At 34.9% G+C, this 21,197-nt stretch overlaps 1 protein-coding gene across 1 annotated transcript in view; it reads right to left on the bottom strand.

Moving 5' to 3' along the window:
* LOC140446806 (microfibril-associated glycoprotein 4-like) overlaps positions 1-21,197 on the bottom strand; it is a 39,209-nt gene that overhangs the window by 16,042 nt on the left and 1,970 nt on the right. The window contains exon 2 of the mRNA XM_072539397.1: positions 20,991-21,126. Within this exon, the coding sequence (XP_072395498.1) occupies positions 20,991-21,126 (136 nt within the window). The remainder of the gene's footprint in view (positions 1-20,990; positions 21,127-21,197) is intronic.

The following is a 21,197-nucleotide window of genomic DNA, read 5'->3' as shown; positions in this document are numbered from 1 at the left end:
TAGCGAGTTTGAAGTGGGGATGAAAGAGAGTGAATGTTTTAAAAGTTTGGAGTAGAAAAGATTATTATGTGATGGTCATCCGAAAGAAGCAGTTGTGTAGTCAGTTAAGAAGCAAGTGCCAGTGGTGTTAATAGTTAGAAGTGGATGGCTGAAAGGTGGACCGAGAGACAGGTCCAAGTTGAGAAGTCGAATACCTCCTTGATTCTATAAAGTCCAAGTGAGTAAGTCACAAGAACTATAACTATTAAAAATATTTGCGACACCAAGTAAAAAAAATACCTGGGTCTCAGGAGATTGTTAGTATATGAAAGGGAGGAGAGAATTTTGGAGTTTGTTAAACGAGTACTGGTAAAAGAGACCTGCTCGTGTTTTGGAGAAAGAGTTGCTGGTATGCTGATAGGTTGATACTTAGAACGGAGAAGACCTTGATTCCTAATATAATCAACAAGTGGGAGCTGTTTTGGTCGAAAGAAAACATCGTCGTGTGTGAATAAGTTCAGTCAATAATTTTTGTGACAGAATTTTTTTGTATGTTTCAAATAAAAGACTCTATACTATCAGAAGATCAAAACATATCGCTATTTTAAAATACTATACATTTTATAAAAAAGTTTTTTAAGAAAAATTAATTAAAGTTTTCTGATTCACATTGCAAATATCATATAGTTTTTTTTAACGTCAAAGGATAATTATTAATATTGCTTAGTAAATTTAAAAAGTTTCTTTTTATATTATTCCGAATTTTATTTTTTTTTAGTACAAAAACATATTAACAAAGATTCCAATATTTCAAAATTTTCATAGGAAGTGTAATTATTTTACGAATATCCAAATTTCTTGTTTATGTTGTTTTATCAATGTGTTAAAAAAACAAACCGATAAATATTTGGTGTTTCTTATTATTATTTCTTTTGATAATAAGAGATATTTGTATTTGTTTATTTATGTTATTTCTATGGATTTCCTTTTCCTATTTTATCCCTGTAAGGAACAACTAAGAGATACTGGAAGCCACGAGAAAAGATAAGTATAACCTAAGCTGATTTATTTTTTTTGTATAATAAAATGGCACCCTGAGATTATTTTTTTATGTATGATTTGCGACACTTAGATAATTAATTAAATAATTAATTAAAGTAATTAAATAAATAAAAAGTTAATATAAAAGTAAGAGAAAGCAGATCACAGTAACATATTATTATAATATATATCACATACATATATATTGTCTGTATATGAAACCATAGATACGTATTACAAATTACAGTATTAATAAATCTTGATTACAAAGATTGTTTTAACTTTAAAACCTTTATTATTTATATTATTACTCACTTAAACGTCACAAGGTTAAATAGAAGAATATACGAAATGATTGTAATAAAGTAAAAAAATGATACATATATACAGTACAGTTTGAAAAACTTCACATAGATTACATCGTAATATTATTCACTTTCATAGTTGTCACTAGAATCAATTATATCAAATCAAACCTTAATTCTTTAGTAATTACATCTACGTTTTGTTTTGCAACTTCATTTTTTATTTGCGCCCAAACCATTTCTATAGAGTTCAAGTCTGGATTATATGGCGGATGTTTTAAAGAAACATGTCCACATTCTTTCAGCACTTTATCAAATTTACATTAAATATGATTTTGTTTGTGTCGGTTGATAATTCCATACAATGGCGGTTTTAACATTGACGTTACAAATGGTAAATTTGTTTCTGTCAACCAAGATATCATATCCATTTTTTTAGAATTACTGGTGGGTGCTTTATTAATTTGTACATTATGATATGACGCATTATCATTAACAACAACAGATCCAACAGGCAAATTTAGGATAAACTGTTCTTTCATCCATTTGTCATAAATTTCTGAATTCATATCATCATGATAATCTCCTGTCTTAGCTCCTGACTAAAAAATCAAAAGGGTATTCTGTATAAAACCTATCTCCCCACCATCATGTACGATAACCAACTTACTTCCTTTTGAAATGTTTTTGAACAATCCTTTGCCACTGTCATCTGTCCAGCTATTTGGCGTAGTATGTCCTGCATGTACATAGGTTTCATCAACATATACAATTGACTTACCTTCGCTTTTGTAATATTTAATTTTGTCCAAATATTTAATGCGTAGAGCACGAATTTTTATTCCGTTCAATTAATAGACTTCGATTATCTTTCGTTTTCTTTTATTTAAATCCCAAATCTTTCACAATGCTGTAAAGAGAACTCACACTTCCAGTCCACTCGTACATCTCTTCAAGCCTTTTCTGCAAAAGCTTCAATGATACACGACAACGTTCAGTCTTATGAAAACGATGAATAATATTTTTAATAAACTGTTTGTCATACTCCCTCAAGTCTGTCACTGTCGCTTTTCTTTTAGCAAGTCTTGTAGCTGGAATTTTTAGTGTATTATTTGACTCTGCGTTTGTTAACATACTCGCTTGTTGAATGGTCCTTTCTACTGTACGTTAAGATACTCCAGTAGCTTCACTCACACGTTGTTTAATACTGGTTCGATTATCTTCAGGAAATAGTATTTGCATATATTTAAATACATTGTTAACTATTCCTTTGTAGTCTGGTGTCAATCTGATCTGTTTACTCGTACTACACTTAACCGTCTCCATTCTACAAAATAGTGCTAATACGCGTGGCAGCACCTTTATTGTTGAGACTCGACAACATAATGAGACTAAATTACGAACTCGTTTAAAATTCAGTGACTAGAAATTCTCGGAAATAATTTTTATCAGTTCTTTCTATGTCCTTAACGAGTTGTTGTGAGCAATAATTTTGTAATTAGTGCGCTTTCAAATAATTTCATTTGCTTAATAGTGCAACGCCACTGCATGGGTCTGATCATAGATATTCTATTGTCTGCGCCATTAATTATTTCGTGGAAGGGCTCGCCACTCGATTTGAAATAAGCTTTAACATTTAAACTAATTGATGAATGACTTACATGATGAATTTTAACCATATTTATAATACAATAGGACCTAACTTTTTACGCAGTATTAAGTTTGTAGGATTGTTTTCTATGATTATCAATATTTATTGAAAATCAAGAATTTTTAGGTTTTTTACAGTTTTCTAAACAACAGATTAGTAAATCAACATTTATAAATAGCTATTTTAAAGTAGTAAACCTGTTTTATCAAATAATTATCTTTTCAAATTTGTTGAAACTGCTTTACTTTTTACTGGTAGACAAACGTTTTTAAAATGGTGCATTTTGGCCTTCTATTGTTAATAATTTAAAAAGTTTACCGAACCCACTGTAGGCAATACAGAGATTTAGGTTATCGAGGTCCATAAAACTCAAAAAAATGTTAGATACCTGGGAAGGACAAAGTCACGGGAATCACTTATTTCTCTGGACTAGATTACCAGTTTTAATACACACTTCTGAAAGTGATCCAATTGATTGTTTTTAAATTGTTTACGAGCAGAGAAATAATAGAGTATTTAATTATCTTCTTCTTCTTCTGCTTGTTCATTGGCGGATTAATACCTCTATGGAAGGTTGTCACTCCATCTTTTGCGCAGTCATCGGATACTTTTTCTGCCGATTGGTGCCTTATCTCTTGCTATTTTGACGACACGAGTCTCCTCCATTCTGCTTATGTAGTTATTCCATTCTTTTTTCTATTTTCTTTTCATTCATTTATACACTGTACGTTTTATTCTAATGTCTTCAATTCTCTTTCGATCTCTCAGCGTATTTACTGTAATTATTTTCAGTAATCTCATCTCTGCCGTTTCCAGTAGCTTTTGCGTTGTAGCTGTGTCGGGTCTTGTTTCTCAGGCGTATGTCATTATTGGTCTTACACTGGCATTTTAAATTCTTAAGTTTATTTCAGTCTCCATGTGTCAGTTTGTGGCGTACAAAACCGAATCTATATAAAAAAATTACAAAATGTACCAAATATAAATCAGACGTACACCCGGAAAGAAAAGTACTATACGGTGACAGTCTGGGAATGGCTCGCGGCTAGACAAAACAGTGGAGATGGTCGTGCGGTCCACAAAACAAAAAAAATCCGAAGTTATATCAGGGGCGCCAGGTAAATTGGCCCACAGCCTTCCCTACGTTACTATTCAATAAACCACCAACTTACCAATAGGTTTACTACTAAAATACTAAGTAACAGTATACAACCTGAATAAATAAAAAAAAAATAAATGAAATTGTCAGATTAGAATTTAGTCAATTTTAATAAATAGATTCCCAAGATAGTTGAAAATAAATACATATTACAATATTATTTAACTTTACCATAGGCTTAATAAAAAAATAATATAAAAATGCGGCTTCTACTTGCCTAACAAAAATTCATAAGTTATTTCTATTTAACAGAACAAAATGAAAGGTAAGACGTATCAAAAGTACCGGACGCTAAGGGGTGTGCGGTTCAATACCAACCAAAAAAAAATAATTAACGCAAATAGGACACCACGTGAGCTCAAGTGCGTGCGCAGAAAATAATATAGAAAAATAAATCTCAAATATATAACCCCCCCTTAGACGCAGTTTACAAAATTAAAATAGGTATGTGTAAATATTTAATTAATAAAATAAACCGCAAATAATTTTTAAAAAAAAACTGTAAAGTATTTGTAAATATGAAAATAAAAACTAACAGCAAATAATATTTAAAAAAAAACTATGAAACTATAAAACTGAAAATTACAGCCAGACGGAAAAATACGAAGAAGAAGAAGCAGAAAAAAGAAACAAACCAACCCTGAAGCAAGAAAACATTAATTACCATCTGTGTCTAAAATAATTATTTGGAAATAAATATATTAATTTTAACACTTTGTTTATCTGCCTTTTGGCGATAATGGAGCAATACAAAAAAAGACTTGTCTCCGAACTTGAATGTATGAAAACTGATACAAATGTGAATAGCTTTTTAGAGATGGGATAAAAAAATAACTACAACTTTTTAATTAATTAAAAACGAAATGTTCTAACACTCACCCTTCTTAGCCAGATTAGGGGTTTGAAATATCCCAAATTGGACCGAAGCGTAGTCGGCTATTTGGACTCGTGATTAAGGCTAATTTCTTGATCTAAATGCGACTCCCGGTATTCACGTGTACTGTAGATCCGCTTTTTTTAGCGAAATTGCGACAAAAAAACCCTTCCACGAAGGCAGCAAATCCCCTTGAATATCCACACGGTTCGGACTAGTCCAGATCCCACATGTAACAGCAGCAAAAGCAAAAAACAAAATGCCGTTTTTAATCTAGCCCAACCTTTCAGTAACACCGTCAAACCTAGAATCACTTTCTTTCCGTCGTCTTTCCGAACACTTGACAACTTGACACACGGAGGTCACCGAATAATACCGAGATTCAAACATTTCAATTTTATGATCCCAATTCTTCCAAGATGACTCTAGAAAGAACGATCTAAATTAGTTTCTTCACAAAAAAGAGGACGTTTTCCCTTAACTTCAGCACAATTTGCCAGACATTACCCCTATTTGAAAATTACTAATTTTATTTTCGCCACCTTGCTTATAATATATTATAGGCAACCGCTCTTACACGTCCTGAATTATTTAAATTTTGATAAAATAGAGGTGGGACTTTCTACTTTAAATTTGGAACGTAACAACACCTCCCTTTCCCAGAGGAAAATTTACGAGGAAAAACTAGACGAAGAAAATTTTCCCTCGCGCTAGCGACACACTACCTAAACTCCGAGCGAAGTCCACAACACAATCATCATCCACACCGTCTTCACCATGCGCAAGTACTTGGACAACGAAAGACATACCAATCTCAAACCACACGCACAAAGCAACAACTTACTTACAACACTTACTCCACTTCCACACAACAGTCATCTCTCATCGTATGAGATCAAGTAGAATAGTTTCAAATTCCAACGTCAATCTGACAACACTGATTTGGTCGGTTACTGGATGTTGCCCTTATTCGCGACCTCCCAGCTCTGGGGCATCGCTAGTACTTCACTATACCTCGCATAACATGAGTCCATAAGAAACTCTCCACCATTCCACTCTTACTGATACTGCGAGAAACATCTACCGAAACAGTAGTGTAATTCCAATTGTTTATTAAAATAAAAATGAGATAGGTCTTCCAGAATTTAAATCCGTATACAACGAAATTTAGTGAATCATCCAAAACTAAGCTATTATCCAACAAGATTCACCAAAACATAATTATGTGGCTTCGAAAAAATCCCAATTAAATAGAATGGCTTACTAACATCAAAACAAATCCCAACGCCATATCATCGAATACAACATATTTCTGACCAAACCTAAGTGACATTCAATTCCATAAATCAAAAGAAATTAAGGCTACCGCAACCCTACGACTTCGTATTGGCTACCTAACACAAAAAAAAAACGAATCGGTTGACCATCCAAATACATCCTAAGAACCGATTATAGCCAACACTCAGTCATCCTTCACGGACACAACAAAAAAAATAAATACAACCAATTTCAGAAGACTAACTAAATTTACTTAGACTAGACAAAACTTTGCTAGTCCGTTCTACTCCGACCTAAATCCTATCGGGATCACCAGTCGGGTTACTAATCCTTAAATCCTTAATATTCCAAATACCTTGATCCTTGCCATTTTCATCCTCTAAACTATATGTCCAGGGTTCTTCTTCACGAAGTAGGGTCCTATCCATCTAGGAGCTAACTTTTTCGTGAAATATTTAGCGGCATCTGACAACACAAAATTTCTCCGCCATACTGACTGATGGGGCTGAAATTCCTCTGGACGTCTCCGTAGATTATAGGTCTTCTCACACTTAGCCGAAGCTTTATCTAAACGTTTTCTAACATCAACAAATAATTCCTGGAGTCCACGCGATCGATTATATCCCAATTTAGCTACTTCGTCCTCCGGGTCTCCGAGTTTGTCCTTTCGGGAAAAATCTCGTCCATCCACTACCATCTTCCGACCGAAATTTATGAAGTAGGGATCTTGACCAGTCGACTCGTGGTATGCAGTGCGCGTAGCACATGCTAGTTTGGCCAAATTGTCATCCCACTTCCTATGGTTGTCAGCTATATAAGTTGCCATCATTGTTTTAAGGGTTCGGTTATAGCGTTCAGATGGATTGCACTGTGGATGATACAACGCATTATAACGAACTGAGACACCATAGGTTTCCATCATTTTCTTGAAAATACCCGAAGTATACTGGACACCATTATCACATAGTAACAGACGTGGAACTCCAAATACGAGAAAAACTTCTTCTTCTATTTTCTTAACGACATGCACGGCTTTTGAGGATCGCAACGGAAATACCAAAGAAAATTTACTAAACACGTCCATTACCACTAAGATAAACTTATAGCCTTGAGTTGATCTTGGGAAAGGTCCCATAAGATCGGTTGCTACTATCTCCCATGGTTGAGTAGCTTTAGGTTGAGGAGTCATAAAGCCTTTGGGCTTACCTTGTTCCACCTTATGCATGGCACACAGTGAGCAACGTCCAACGTAACGAGACACATCACTCCGCAGTTTCGGCCAAAAATACTTCTCGTTAATACGCTTATAAGTTTTCAGGATCCCCATATGACCTGCTAAAGGACTATCATGACACAACTTCAGCACTTCCAATCGTTGACCCTTAGGAACGACTTCCTTCCAATTGTCCACTTCCTCGACCAAAAATCCATGACTGGGACGGATGTATTTATAAAGTTTGCCACCAGACATTCTCCACTGAGGATACTTCAAGGAATTAGACTCGATTTTTCTACAAAGTTTATCATACCAACTATCACCACTAGGAAGCGGTACAACCTCTTCAACCATATCAAGCACGGGAACTGACCGAGATAACAAATCGGGGACAACATGTTCTTTTCCTTTCCGATGCACAATCTTAAAGTCATATTGTTGCAATCTTACCGCCCATCGAGCTAATCTTCCAGTAGGATCCTTCAAATTTTAAAGCCATACGAGGGATGCGTGATCAGTCACGACCGTAAACGGAACACCCTCCAAATAAGGAAGCAGTTTTTCGACTGCCCATAACACAGCTAAACATTCCCGTTCCGTCGTGGAAAAATTCCTTTCTTGACGCGTTAGTGATCTGCTCAGGAAACTAATTACTTCGTCACCATCCGGGCCTAGCTGCAATAACACGGCGCCCACTCCATATCCTGAGGCATCACATTGGACAACAAAAGGCAAATTGTAGTCAGGACAATTAAGTATTGGTGCAGAAACTAGACATTCCTTTATTTTCTGAAAAGATTCTTCACAACTCGGGGTCCAATTGAATTTTCTTCCTTTCTTCAATATCGCTGTAATTGGAGCTAGTAGTGTCGCAAAGGAAGGAATAAATCTTCGATACCAGGAAAATGTGCCTATGATGCTACGAACTTCCTTGACGGATGTGGGTGTTGGGATACGTAGCATAGCCTTGACCTTATCACCATCAACATGTAGTCCATTCCTATCAACCACATGACCCAAATACTTTAGTTCCGGTCTACAAAATTGACATTTATCCCAGCTAACGGTTAACTTAGCTTCTCTCAAGCGTCTAAAGACTTCCTCTAAGATCGTTACATGTTCTTCAATAGACGACGTCACGATGACCACGTCATCCAAGTAAGTAAAAACATAGGGTTCCAACTCCGGACCGAGGACACGATCTATCAACCTCTGCCATGTAGCCGGGGCATTATGTAATCCAAAAGGCATTCTGCAAAACTGAAAAAGACCTCGACCAGGAACCGTAAAAGCAGTATAAGGCCTGGAAGCCTTAGCAACAGGTACCTGCCAATACGCCGACTTAATGTCTATGATGGAAAGATAATGCGCGTTCTTCAATTTATTTAAAATATTAGAGATGTACGGTAATGGGTAGCCATCCCTCTCTGTTACGGCATTAAGCTTTCGATAGTCTACGCAGAACCTCCATTTTGGTTCTTCACCTTCTGGAACCTTTTTCTTCACCAAGAGAATCGGGGACGACCAAGCACTATTCGATCGCTCCACTACTGCTTTCGCCAACATATCTTCTAGCTCTTTATCAATATGGCTTTGGATTACTGGGGATACAGGATAGTAACGTTGTTTTATGGGTGCAGATTTACAAACAATCACATGCTCAGTGACATCAGTACAACCAAGAGAAGTGCCCATTAGTTCACGACTTCTATTAATAACTTCATCCAATTGCGACTTCTCTGCATCGGTCAAAATAGTTTGACCTCGGAGATGATCCACTGAACCTACCATTGCTGGAGCGTCCGAAAAATACCATTCGTTATGCCTCAAATCTGGAACGATACCCATAACACGCCAAAAATCAGATCCTAAAATCAGAATGTGCGGTACGTCCAAAATAACTAATACTGGCAAGACACGCAAGCGATCCCTAACCATGAAAGGTACTAAACATTCCCCCAACGATTCACACATCTGACCATTCGTCACTCTACAAACGGTCTTGTTCGAAGTATCCAACTCTAAACCCAAGTTTTGTAAAAATTTCCAACCAGTTCTTCCTACAATGGTCTTTGAAGCACCAGAATCCAATAATCCCAAAATTTCCTTTCCTAAGACTTTAACTTTTAAATATGGACGTTCATCTCCTTCGGAATGATGTAAAATAAAGTCTAAAATAGGACGTAGGTTGGTCGAGTCAACGTCGGCAACACCTCTTCGACTAGTTAGGTGCGCTTCCTTCCGTTTCCCGAATTACACGAAGGACAAGTTCTGACTGTAAACCCTTCTTTCTTACACTTAAAACAGTGAACAGCCTCCTTCTTCATTAGACACCCTACTGCCTTATGGCCTGACTGATTACAACGATAACAGATTAAAGTCCTAAACTTTCCTCTAGCCGACTCCGATTCGGATGAAGCAACAGGACCCTCACTAACACTACTAAAACTTTCAGCATCCACACTGATATAAGCTGGGTCCTTTTCCAAAGTATTCATTTTCCTACTATTCGGTTCAACATAGTTCCTAATAGAATCACGTCTTTCCTCCATACTGCGACATAGAACACGAAGTTCCTCCAAGGTAGCTGGCAAAGGATCACGTAATCTATCTTGATAGAACGGATGCAAATTCCTAATAACTATAGACAATTTAACTTCCTCTGGAACATGACAACGCAAGCGATTAAAGTAACTATTCATTATTGCCAAGTAAACTCCAATAGTCTCAGACGAATGCTGAGTTCTCCTCCGAAGCTCTTCAAAAAGCGCTTCCCCATGGTGAGCTGACAGGTACTCCCTACGAAACTCTTCAACTAATTCAGCCCAACTCCCTACACGTAGACGAACATCTTTATAAAACTGATAGGCTTTATCCGAAAATAAATCTATACCTGATTCCAAAAGTATACTATCTGGTACATGACGAGCGAGACTCAATTCATTCACCATCTCAAAAAATGCAGAAATAGACATACCCCTAGCAGAACCTGAAAACTTTTCTATTCCCCATTTATGAGGAAGTATCATCCCAGAAGAAAAACTAGAGACAGACCCTGAAAGAACATTATTACCAGCTTGTGACATCGCTCCAGGAGAAGAAGCATGAACTTGTCCTACCCCTGCCTGAAAAGATTGATTTAAAACCGAAATCACATCGAGCGCTACTGGTACCGAACCAGATCCGATTGGATGCTGCTTATCATGTAAATCCTGTGACAACTTCAAAATCTCAGCAAGAAAGTCTGACTTAACAACCTGGGCTGCGTCTGCATCATCACCTGTTGGGAATACCATAAGATCAATTCTCCCCAAGACATAGTTAATCTTTGTCCGCAATCTCAAGGACTCAGCACAAGTAGGAGTTCCGGCAAACTTTCCAACAGCCGTATTCAGCTCCGCAAGTTTAGTCTCGATTGCAGTTTTATCCTGTGAAAAGGTGAATGGGTGCTCAGGATATCTAAAGCTTTCATTTGCTGCCTCACGACTAAGTGCATCAGACAGACTAGACCTCATAGACTCAACAGTGCCAGTAGACACTCCACGAATTTTGAGTTCATATTCCAGTTCCTCTTTCCTTAAGTAGTTGGGTACAAGTTTTCGCACCATCTTGCCAAAGTTCAAAATTTAAAAAAAATGTATCAACCGAAAGGAGCAAATATTCAAATAAAATCAAGATATAAGTAAAAATATTAACACACAGGTACAGTTTACTTTATTAATGGGAGCAAACCAAAAGCAAAATAAAAGAAATAGTCGCTTTATTCAATCTATAAAATTTCACAAAAGATTTTCAAAATTTCATTGTTTCAGAACAAATTACAAGTCACAACATAATCTCAAAAAAAGATTTTACATTCCCTAACATAAGTAAGTTAAACCACAATGTAGAATTTCGAAGTCCAACTTCTCAAAAAAATAAATTTGAACTCCAACTGAAATAGAAATATTTCAAAGTCCTAATATATCCATAATTCTTCTAAGTTCCACAACACCACTTCAAAGTATCTTCTTTTAAGTTCCATTTTTGGCTTCTTCCAACTTCACGTCACACAAAAAAAACTAGTAAGCACTTCTTGGCATACACTTCCACTAAACACGAAGTTCTAAGACTACTACTAAGTGCAAAACCAGTGGTAAAGTAAATAAATCAAAGTTAGTCAATTAAAGCCCAAACACGTTAGGTTAACTAATTAAAAGGAATCTACACAAGGGGTTGACAAAAAAAGGTTAATTAATTAAGGGCCTCACGTTGGGCGCCAAAATATGTGGCGTACAAAACCGAATCTATATAAAAAAATTACAAAATGTACCAAATATAAATCAGACGTACACCCGGAAAGAAAAGTACTATACGGTGACAGTCTGGGAATGGCTCGCGGCTAGACAAAACAGTGGAGATGGTCGTGCGGTCCACAAAACAAAAAAAATCCGAAGTTATATCAGGGGCGCAAGGTAAATTGGCCCACAGCCTTCCCTACGTTACTATTCAATAAACCACCAACTTACCAATAGGTTTACTACTAAAATACTAAGTAACAGTATACAACCTGAATAAATAAAAAAAAATAAATGAAATTGTCAGATTAGAATTTAGTCAATTTTAATAAATAGATTCCCAAGATAGTTGAAAATAAATACATATTACAATATTATTTAACTTTACCATAGGCTTAATAAAAAAATAATATAAAAATGCGGCTTCTACTTGCCTAACAAAAATTCATAAGTTATTTCTATTTAACAGAACAAAATGAAAGGTAAGACGTATCAAAAGTACCGGACGCTAAGGGGTGTGCGGTTCAATACCAACCAAAAAAAAAATAATTAACGCAAATAGGACACCACGTGAGCTCAAGTGCGTGCGCAGAAAATAATATAGAAAAATAAATCTCAAATATATAACCCCCCCTTAGACGCAGTTTACAAAATTAAAATAGGTATGTGTAAATATTTAATTAATAAAATAAACCGCAAATAATTTTTAAAAAAAAACTGTAAAGTATTTGTAAATATGAAAATAAAAACTAACAGCAAATAATATTTAAAAAAAAACTATTGTATTCCGTAAACAAATTAGACGGCGCTTAAATCTTCCGTTGAAAATTAATTATCGATTCATACCTCGAATTTTCATATACTTCACCGCGTGGAATTCCAGTTACAGTTCAGCGTGTCTTCAATCCAAAATCCCATACGATTGCCGATGTACATAGACTTGTGTGACAATATTGAAAAGCTGAAAATTACAGCCAGACGGAAAAATACGAAGAAGAAGAAGCAGAAAAAAACAAACAAACCAACCCTGAAGCAAGAAAACATTAATTACCATCTGTGTCTAAAATAATTATTTGGAAATAAATATATTGATTTTAACACTTTGTTTATCTGCCTTTTGGCGATAATGGAGCAATACAAAAAAAGACTTGTCTCCGAACTTGAATGTATGAAAACTGATACAAATGTGAATAGCTTTTTAGAGATGGGATAAAAAAATAACTACAACTTTTTAATTAATTAAAAACGAAATGTTCTAACACTCACCCTTCTTAGCCAGATTAGGGGTTTGAAATATCCCAAATTGGACCGAAGCGTAGTCTGCTATTTGGACTCGTGATTAAGGCTAATTTCTTGATCCAAATGCGACTCCCGGTATTCACGTGTACTGTAGATCCGCTTTTTTTTAGCGAAATTGTGGATATTCCAAAAAAACCCTTCCACGAAGGCAGCAAATCCCCTTGAATATCCACACGGTTCGGACTAGTCCAGATCCCACATGGAACAGCAGCAAAAGCAAAAAACAAAATGCCGTTTTTAATCTAGCCCAACCTTTCAGTAACACCGTCAAACCTAGAATCACTTTCTTTCCGTTGTCTTTCCGAACACTTGACAACTTGACACACGGAGGTCACCGAATAATACCGAGATTCAAACATTTCAATTTTATGATCCCAATTCTTCCAAGATGACTCTAGAAAGAACGATCTAAATTAGTTTCTTCACAAAAAAGAGGACGTTTTCCCTTAACTTCAGCACAATTTGCCAGACATTACCCCTATTTGAAAATTACTAATTTTATTTTCGCCACCTTGCTTTTAATATATCATAGGCAACCGCTCTTACACGTCCTGAATTATTTAAATTTTGATAAAATAGAGGTGGGACTTTCTACTTTAAATTTGGAACGTAACAAGTTTCGCCATATAGTATTATTAAGGCATCCTGCCAGTCTATTTGCTTGTTGAACTTGATCTCTCACTTGTTTATCCAGGTCTCCATAGCTAGACAGTGTAGTTCTCAGGTATTTTATTTCCATTACTTGTTCAATATTGATATCATCAATTTCTTTTTTACATCTGGTTGATTCTTTGCTGACTACTATTGTTTCAGTTTTCTGAGATTAGATTGTTATATTAAATTATTTGGCTCTTATGCTAAATCTGTGGACCAGTCTTTGCAAACTGTCTTTATCTTGGGCTATCAATATTGCGTCGTCTTTGTAACAGAGTGTTTTGATTTTTTTGTTTCCCATTCTGTATCCTCTTCCTTTGTTAACTGTTTTAATGATTTCATCCATGACCAAATTGAAGAGCAGTGAGCTCAATGAATCCTCTTATTCCGCTGCCCATTTCTATAGGTTCTGTAAGTTGTCCATCTATTCTGACTTCCATTTTGTTGTTTTGGCAGATATTATCGATAGTTATTATAATATTTAGGGGAACTTCTCTATTATACAATAGATGGATTACATCTTTGAGTCTTACTCTGTCAAACGCTTTCTTTAGGTCAATCAGACACAGAAATGCTGGTCTATTATACTCTAGTGATTTCTCAGTAATTTGCTTATACTTAGTAATTTGCTCAGCAAATTACTGAGTATTTAATTATATAAACCAAAAATTATTTTGCCTTGAATTATCAAAATATTTTAAATAAAATTGGCAAAATTCTGAGTAGTAACTTTAATTTTAAGTGGTTTCGTCTCATTACCAAGGCAAAGAATGTATTTTGAAAATTTCGGTAACAAATAATATTATAGTAGCGATATCTATTAAATAGACGCAATTAAATTAAGAAATATTTGGAGTTTTTTACGTTGCAAACAACAAACAAAATCAAATTTCTATAGACGAATCTATGATTCCTTACTTTGATCGTAAGGGGTGCAATTTATTCGCAAACAATAATACGATTGGGTTATAAAGCCTTATCAAATGGATATTGCTTAAATTTGACACACATTAAGGCCGAAATTCAGCCACCAGTGCTGATATCAATTGTGGTTAAAAATAAAGAAAAGATTTTGCGAACTAGAATTAAATAAACAAAGTTTTTTATAGTTTGATAAATTTTTTACAAGCATGTAATTGCTATCATTAATTGGAGAAATGGGGTTTAGTGGCACTAAAACGGTAAACGAAAATAACATAAAAGTATCATTTATAAGATAAAAAGGATATGATTAAATAACCAAGAAAATACTTTTGCAGCTCTTTTGAAGTTAGCTCTAAAATTGCGGCCGTAAGATGGAGATTATATAACAATAATACGATTGGGTTATTAAGCCTTATTAAATGTATATTGCTTAAATTTGACACACATTAAGGCCGAAATTCAGCCACCAGTGCTGATATCAATTGTGGTTAAAAATAAAGAAAAGATTTTGCGAAATAGAATAAAATAAACAAAGTTTTTTATAGTTTGATAAATTTTTTACAAGCATGTAATTGCTATCATCAATTGGAGAAATGGGGTTTAGTGGCACTAAAACGGTACACGAAAATAACATAAAAGTATCATTTATAAGATAAAAAGGATATGATTAAATAACCAAGAGAATACTATTGCAGCTCTTTTGAAGTTAGCTCTAAAATTGCGGCTGTAAGATGGAGATAAAATAATATTGTCACCATATTAACTAAAGAGCATTCAACTCAGCCAATGTAAAAAGCCGATATTCAGCAAGCGAAAAACAATAAATTTATGGACTTGATGCCCATGATAAAATTGACTTGATGAAAAACAACATTTTAAACTATAGAGTGAAAATACTTGAAAAAAATAGCACTTTTCACTATGGCTCTGCATGATAGATATTTGTGTAACTTATTAGTGGACACTAGCATAACAACTTGGATAAAAAATACCGCTTAAAATTTAGCAGGCATATATAGTTCCTACAATATTATCGTCTAATTATAGAGAGTCACTAAATACTACAGCACCTCAAAATATTGCAACAATACTCGCTCCATCCAGATCAACGCAGCATCTAATTATTACCGGTGCTCAAAGAAGAAAATACCAAAAGCGAAAGTTTTTTTTATTGGCCTTGGCATAGCCAATTGACCAAACTATTTTGTAATTTGTATTCAAGAAACAACAATCAGAGTCCGAGTATTAAATGTAAGTTAAATTCTACAATTCTACCAACAAAAAGAATAATTCAAGAAAAAAAGCAACTATACAGAAAATGGCTGACTACAAACAACGATGAAGTTTATAAAGAATATAGAGAAAAAGATAGAGAAGTGAAAAAACAAATAACACAGCAAAAGAATGAAGAATGGGAAAGAATCTGCTTAAATATTGAAACATATATAGGAGGTACAAGAACTTCGGAGTCATGGAAAGTACTGAGAGGATTGAAACAAAACTCAAAAGAAAAAATTAAATTGGGAAATATACAGGACAAAGAATGGAAGGACTACTACAAGGAACTATTAACAGAACAAAGACCACAATTCATCGGAAAAGAAAACAGGCGAAGACGAAGCAGATTCCCACAACAAGAAATAGAAATAACAGATAGGGAAATGAGAACGGCCATAAAAGCAATCAAAAATAAGAAAGCACCGGGACCTGGAGGCATCTCACCTGAGCTTATAAAATACGGATCAAAAAAATTACACCGGATGATACAATGGATATTTCAGAAAACCATAAATGGAGAACAGCTCCCAAAGGAATGGACGGCGGCATATATGACATCTATATTTAAGAAAGGAGATAGAAAACGATGCGAAAACTACAGAGGAATAAGCGTAATATCATCAATAGGAAGATTATATGGGAAGATACTACGAGAAAAGATAGAGCAAGCGATAAAAGGCAAAATCGGAGAGGATCAGGCAGGCTTCACGGCAGGAAGATCATGCATAGACCACATATACACACTGGAACAACTGTTGGAAAAAAAAAGCAAAAAATAGAGATATACACTTGGCATTTGTGGACCTGAGAAAGGCGTATGACTCTGTACCAAGGTCAGAACTATGGGAGGCAATGTACAAATTAGAAATACAGACGGAACTCATAGAAGCTACAAAAGCTCTGTATAAAGAAAATAAAGTGTCCATTAAAATGGGAACAAGAATCATAGGAGACTTCACCACAACAAAAGGGCTCCTGCAGGGTTGTTCCACATCTCCAACCCTATTCAAAATATACTTAGAGAAAGCCTTGACTACATGGAAAAGAAAATGCGAAGGCATGGGAGTACCGGTACGGAACGAATACCTATATACATTAAGTTTTGCAGACGATCAAGTAGTGATTGCACAAGACCAAGACGACCTCAGCTACATGATGAAAAAACTACAAGAAGAATATACCAAGGCTGGCCTAGATATTAACCTCGCGAAAACAGAGTACCTATCTACAAGTGAAGAAGACATAGAAGATCTACAGATTGATGACAACGTAACAATCAAAGGAAAGGATAAATTCAAATACCTGGGGTTTATAATCACGAAAAAGGCAACAACAGAGGAAGAAATTACACAAAGATTAGGACAAACAAGAACAGCAATCCGACAACTTAACTCAGTATGGTGGGATAGACACCTAAATATGAAGACAAAAACGCAGATTTATAAAACATTAGTGCAAAGTATTATGACATATGGGGCTGAAAATTGGATCATAAACAAGAAAACCAGCAGTAAGATAGTAGCAACAGAGATGGAATGCCTGCGAAGATGCTGCAGAGTAACAAGAATGGATAGGAGAAGTAATAACGAAATAAAGCAAAGAACATCAATAGAAACAGACATACTAACATATATAGAACAAAAAAGACTAAAGTGGTATGGACATGTAAGAAGAACTAGCGACAGCAGATGGATAAGGAAAATAACCGAATGGAGCCCCATAGGAAGGAGGAAAAGAGGACGACCCCGAAAATCCTGGAGGAACGAAGTAGACGATGCCATGAGTAAGAGAGGACTGAACGATGGAGAATGGAACAACAGAGAGAGATGGAAACGGTTGAGCGAGGGAAGGCAGTGAATACTGTAGAATCCCTAAATATATATATATAAATTCTACAAAAGTTTTCTGTCTAAATAAGTTCCCAGGTATCTGACACAGTTTTTAATTGGAAATTTGAATTGACCACAATTTATATACCCTTCTGGAATTCTATGTTTTCCAGAAAAGAAGCAGATTTCTGTTTTGGATTCTGATAATGTTGATCCATTTGATTCATAATATGCATGTATTGATGAAATAGTTGTTGTTAAATTATTTTTAGAAACAACAATTGATTTGTCTTATGAATAGAGTACCACATCATCTGCACATTGTAGTATAATATATAAATATATTTAGGGATTCTACATTATTCACTGCCTTCCCTCGCTCAACTGTTTCCATCTCTCTCTGTTATTCCATTCTCTATCGTTTAGGCCTCTCTTACTCATGGCGTCGTCGACTTCGTTCCTTCAGGATTTTCGGGGTCGTCCTCTTTTCCTCCTTCCTATGGGGCCCCATTCGGTTATTCTCTTTATCCATCTGCTGTCGCTAGTTCTTCTTACATGTTCATACCACTTTAGTCTTTTTTGTTCTATATATGTTAGTATGTCTGTTTTTATTGATGTTCTTTGCTTTATTTCGTCAGTACTTCTCCTATCCATTCTTGTTACTCTGCAGCATCTTCGCAGGCATTCCATTTCTGTTGCTACTATCTTACTGCTGTTTTTCTTATTTATTATCCAATTTTCAGCCCCATATGTCATAATACTTCTCACTAATGTTTTATAAATCTGTGTTTTCGTCTTCATATTTGGGCGTCTATCCCACCATACTGAGTTAAGTTGTCGGATTGCTGTTCTTGTTTGTCCTAATCTTTGTGTAATTTCTTCCTCTGTTGTTGCCTTTTTCGTGATTATAAACCCCAAGTATTTGAATTTATCCTTTTCTTTGATTGTTACGTTGTCATCAATCTGTAGATCTTCTATGTCTTCTTCACTTGTAGATAGGTACTCTGTTTTCGCGAGGTTAATATCTAGGTCAGCCTTGGTATATACTTCTTGTAGTTTCTTCATCATGTAGCTGAGGTCGTCTTGGTCTTGTGCAATCACTACTTGATCGTCTGCAAAGCTTAACGCATATAGGTATTCGTTCCGTACCGGTACTCCCATGCCTTCGCATTTTCTTTTCCATGTAGTAGGCTTTCTCTAAGTATATTTTAAATAGGGTTGGAGATGTGGAACAACCCTGCAGGAGTCCTTTTGTAGTGGTGAAGTCTCCTATGATTCTTGTTCCCATTTTAATGAACACTTTATTTTCTTTATACAGAGCTTTTGTAGCTTCTATGAGTTCCGTCTGTATTTCTAATTTGTACATTGCCTGTAGTGTTACCTGTACAATTGTAGTATTTTTGTGTTAATGGGAACAATGACATCTAAATCTATATTATATAAAATATATAAAAGTAAACTTAAAATACTTCCCTGCGGCAGGCCTATATTGGAGAGTCGAGGAGAAAAAATTTTGTCATTGATTTTTAAGTAAATTAATCTCTCTGAGTACAAAGTTTTCAAAAAGTATGTTATACATATGACAATAACTTTTGATCAAGGATATCCAAATTTCTAATATCAAAAGCAGATGATACATCCAGAAATGCAGCTGCAGTGGATGAGTTTTCCGTGAAATTGACTTGAACTGTTGTTACGAGAGCAGTTATGGCATCTTGAGTGGATTTAAATTTGAGAAAACCAAATTGGGAGTTTGGAAGAATGTCATTAAATTCTAACCAATGTTCTAATCTATTTCTAATTAGTCTTTCCAGGGTTTTAAGAAAACAGGAAGCTAGAGATATTTGGCGATATGAATTGTGATCGTTATCACGTTTGCCAGGTTTTCCTATAGGTATTTTAAGATACTCCTTCCAGCTTTCTGGAATTGGTGCTTGTTTCTGCCAAATATTATTAAGAACATTAAGTAGATGGATTTTATGTTCATTTGTCAGGTTAGAGATCATAGAATAACATATATTGTCTTTACTAGGAGCAGTATTATTATTTTGCTTGAGGACTCTTCTTAGTTCCCATAGATAGAACGGACGATCTAAGCTAAAGTTATCTCTAGAAACAGTGGCTATATAGTTGGTAATATCATTCGGAACCCAATCTGATCAAATTTTTTGGTAAAACTCTGTTATCCATGGTTCTTCCGGGTCAATAGATAAATTATTGGATTGTTTGCTATTTTTGAAGCAATTTACTTTCCTCCATACCTCCTTAATGGGAGTATTTTGATTAATGCTTTCACAATACTCCCTCCAGTTTTTTCTTTTCTTCTCCTTAAAGGTTTTCTTTGCTAATGCGTCCACCTTTTTGTATTCTATTAGGTTACTTATTGTAGGATTTTGCTTATATTTTATATAAGTTAATTTTCTGCGTCGGGCTGTTTCCTGGCACGTTTTGTCCGACCAAGGTTTTGAAATGTGATGTTTGTTGGTAATATTCGTAATATTCGTAATATTCGTAATATTCGTGTATTGCTGTATTGGCTGAGAAATAGAAGTTTTCAATTAGATCACCATACGTCCTGGGTTGGTTTGGAGATGTAAAGAGTGATGAATACAAATTCCAATCTGCTTTATTGAAATTCCAGATTTTATGTAGTCTCTTGGTTTCTTTTCCCTTTGGGTGATAAATTGAAAAGATAATTGGTAGATGGTTTGATCCGTGGGGATCTTGTAAAACATTCCAATTCACTAGCGCTTTAATATCTTGAGTACATATTGTGAGGTCTATTGCAGATGCTCGTGAATGTGTGGTTAAAGGAACAAGAGTTTGTAAACCGTCATTTAATAATACTAGGTTACACTGCTCATTAACTTGTGAGAAGAAAATAAAATAAAATATAATTATAAAAAATTACTATTTTTATTGTTATTATTTTTTAAAAGCTATCTTTTAAAACATTTTTAAAAATTTTTTTCAGGTATTTTAGGCAATTTTTTTTTACATTTTTGAGAAAAGAATTTATGTTTTTTTATAGAAGTAGTTGTGGGCATAAATGGGTTGATGTAGAGTATAGGCACTCTATATTTAAAGTTCTACGTGTTTGTATATTTAAAATCTATTAAATAATTTTATTTTAAAAGCAGAATAATATTTCATAATTTTAATTTTTAATATTAAGCAGCCTAAAGGCTTTACCCAAATAAAAGTTAAAAAATGTCCAAATACAACTTACCAATATCATTTTCTTCTCTATGAGGTTGATAGAACCTACTTAGGTCATTTTTCCAGGAACTTGGTTTGCTTTCCAAATTAACATCCAACAGTTTTGTGATTTTAATGTTTAATGGATCATCATCTGTATCATAGCCCTTTGGAAGACATAAAAAGTTAACAGTTAATTACATATTACATTCGAGCATATATATATATATATATATAT

The sequence above is a fragment of the Diabrotica undecimpunctata genome, chromosome 7 (genome assembly GCF_040954645.1).
Source record: "Diabrotica undecimpunctata isolate CICGRU chromosome 7, icDiaUnde3, whole genome shotgun sequence".
NCBI lineage: Eukaryota > Metazoa > Arthropoda > Insecta > Coleoptera > Chrysomelidae > Diabrotica > Diabrotica undecimpunctata.
The sequence above is the reverse complement of the archived record's forward strand: the minus strand, read 5'-3'. Positions and strand labels throughout refer to the sequence as shown.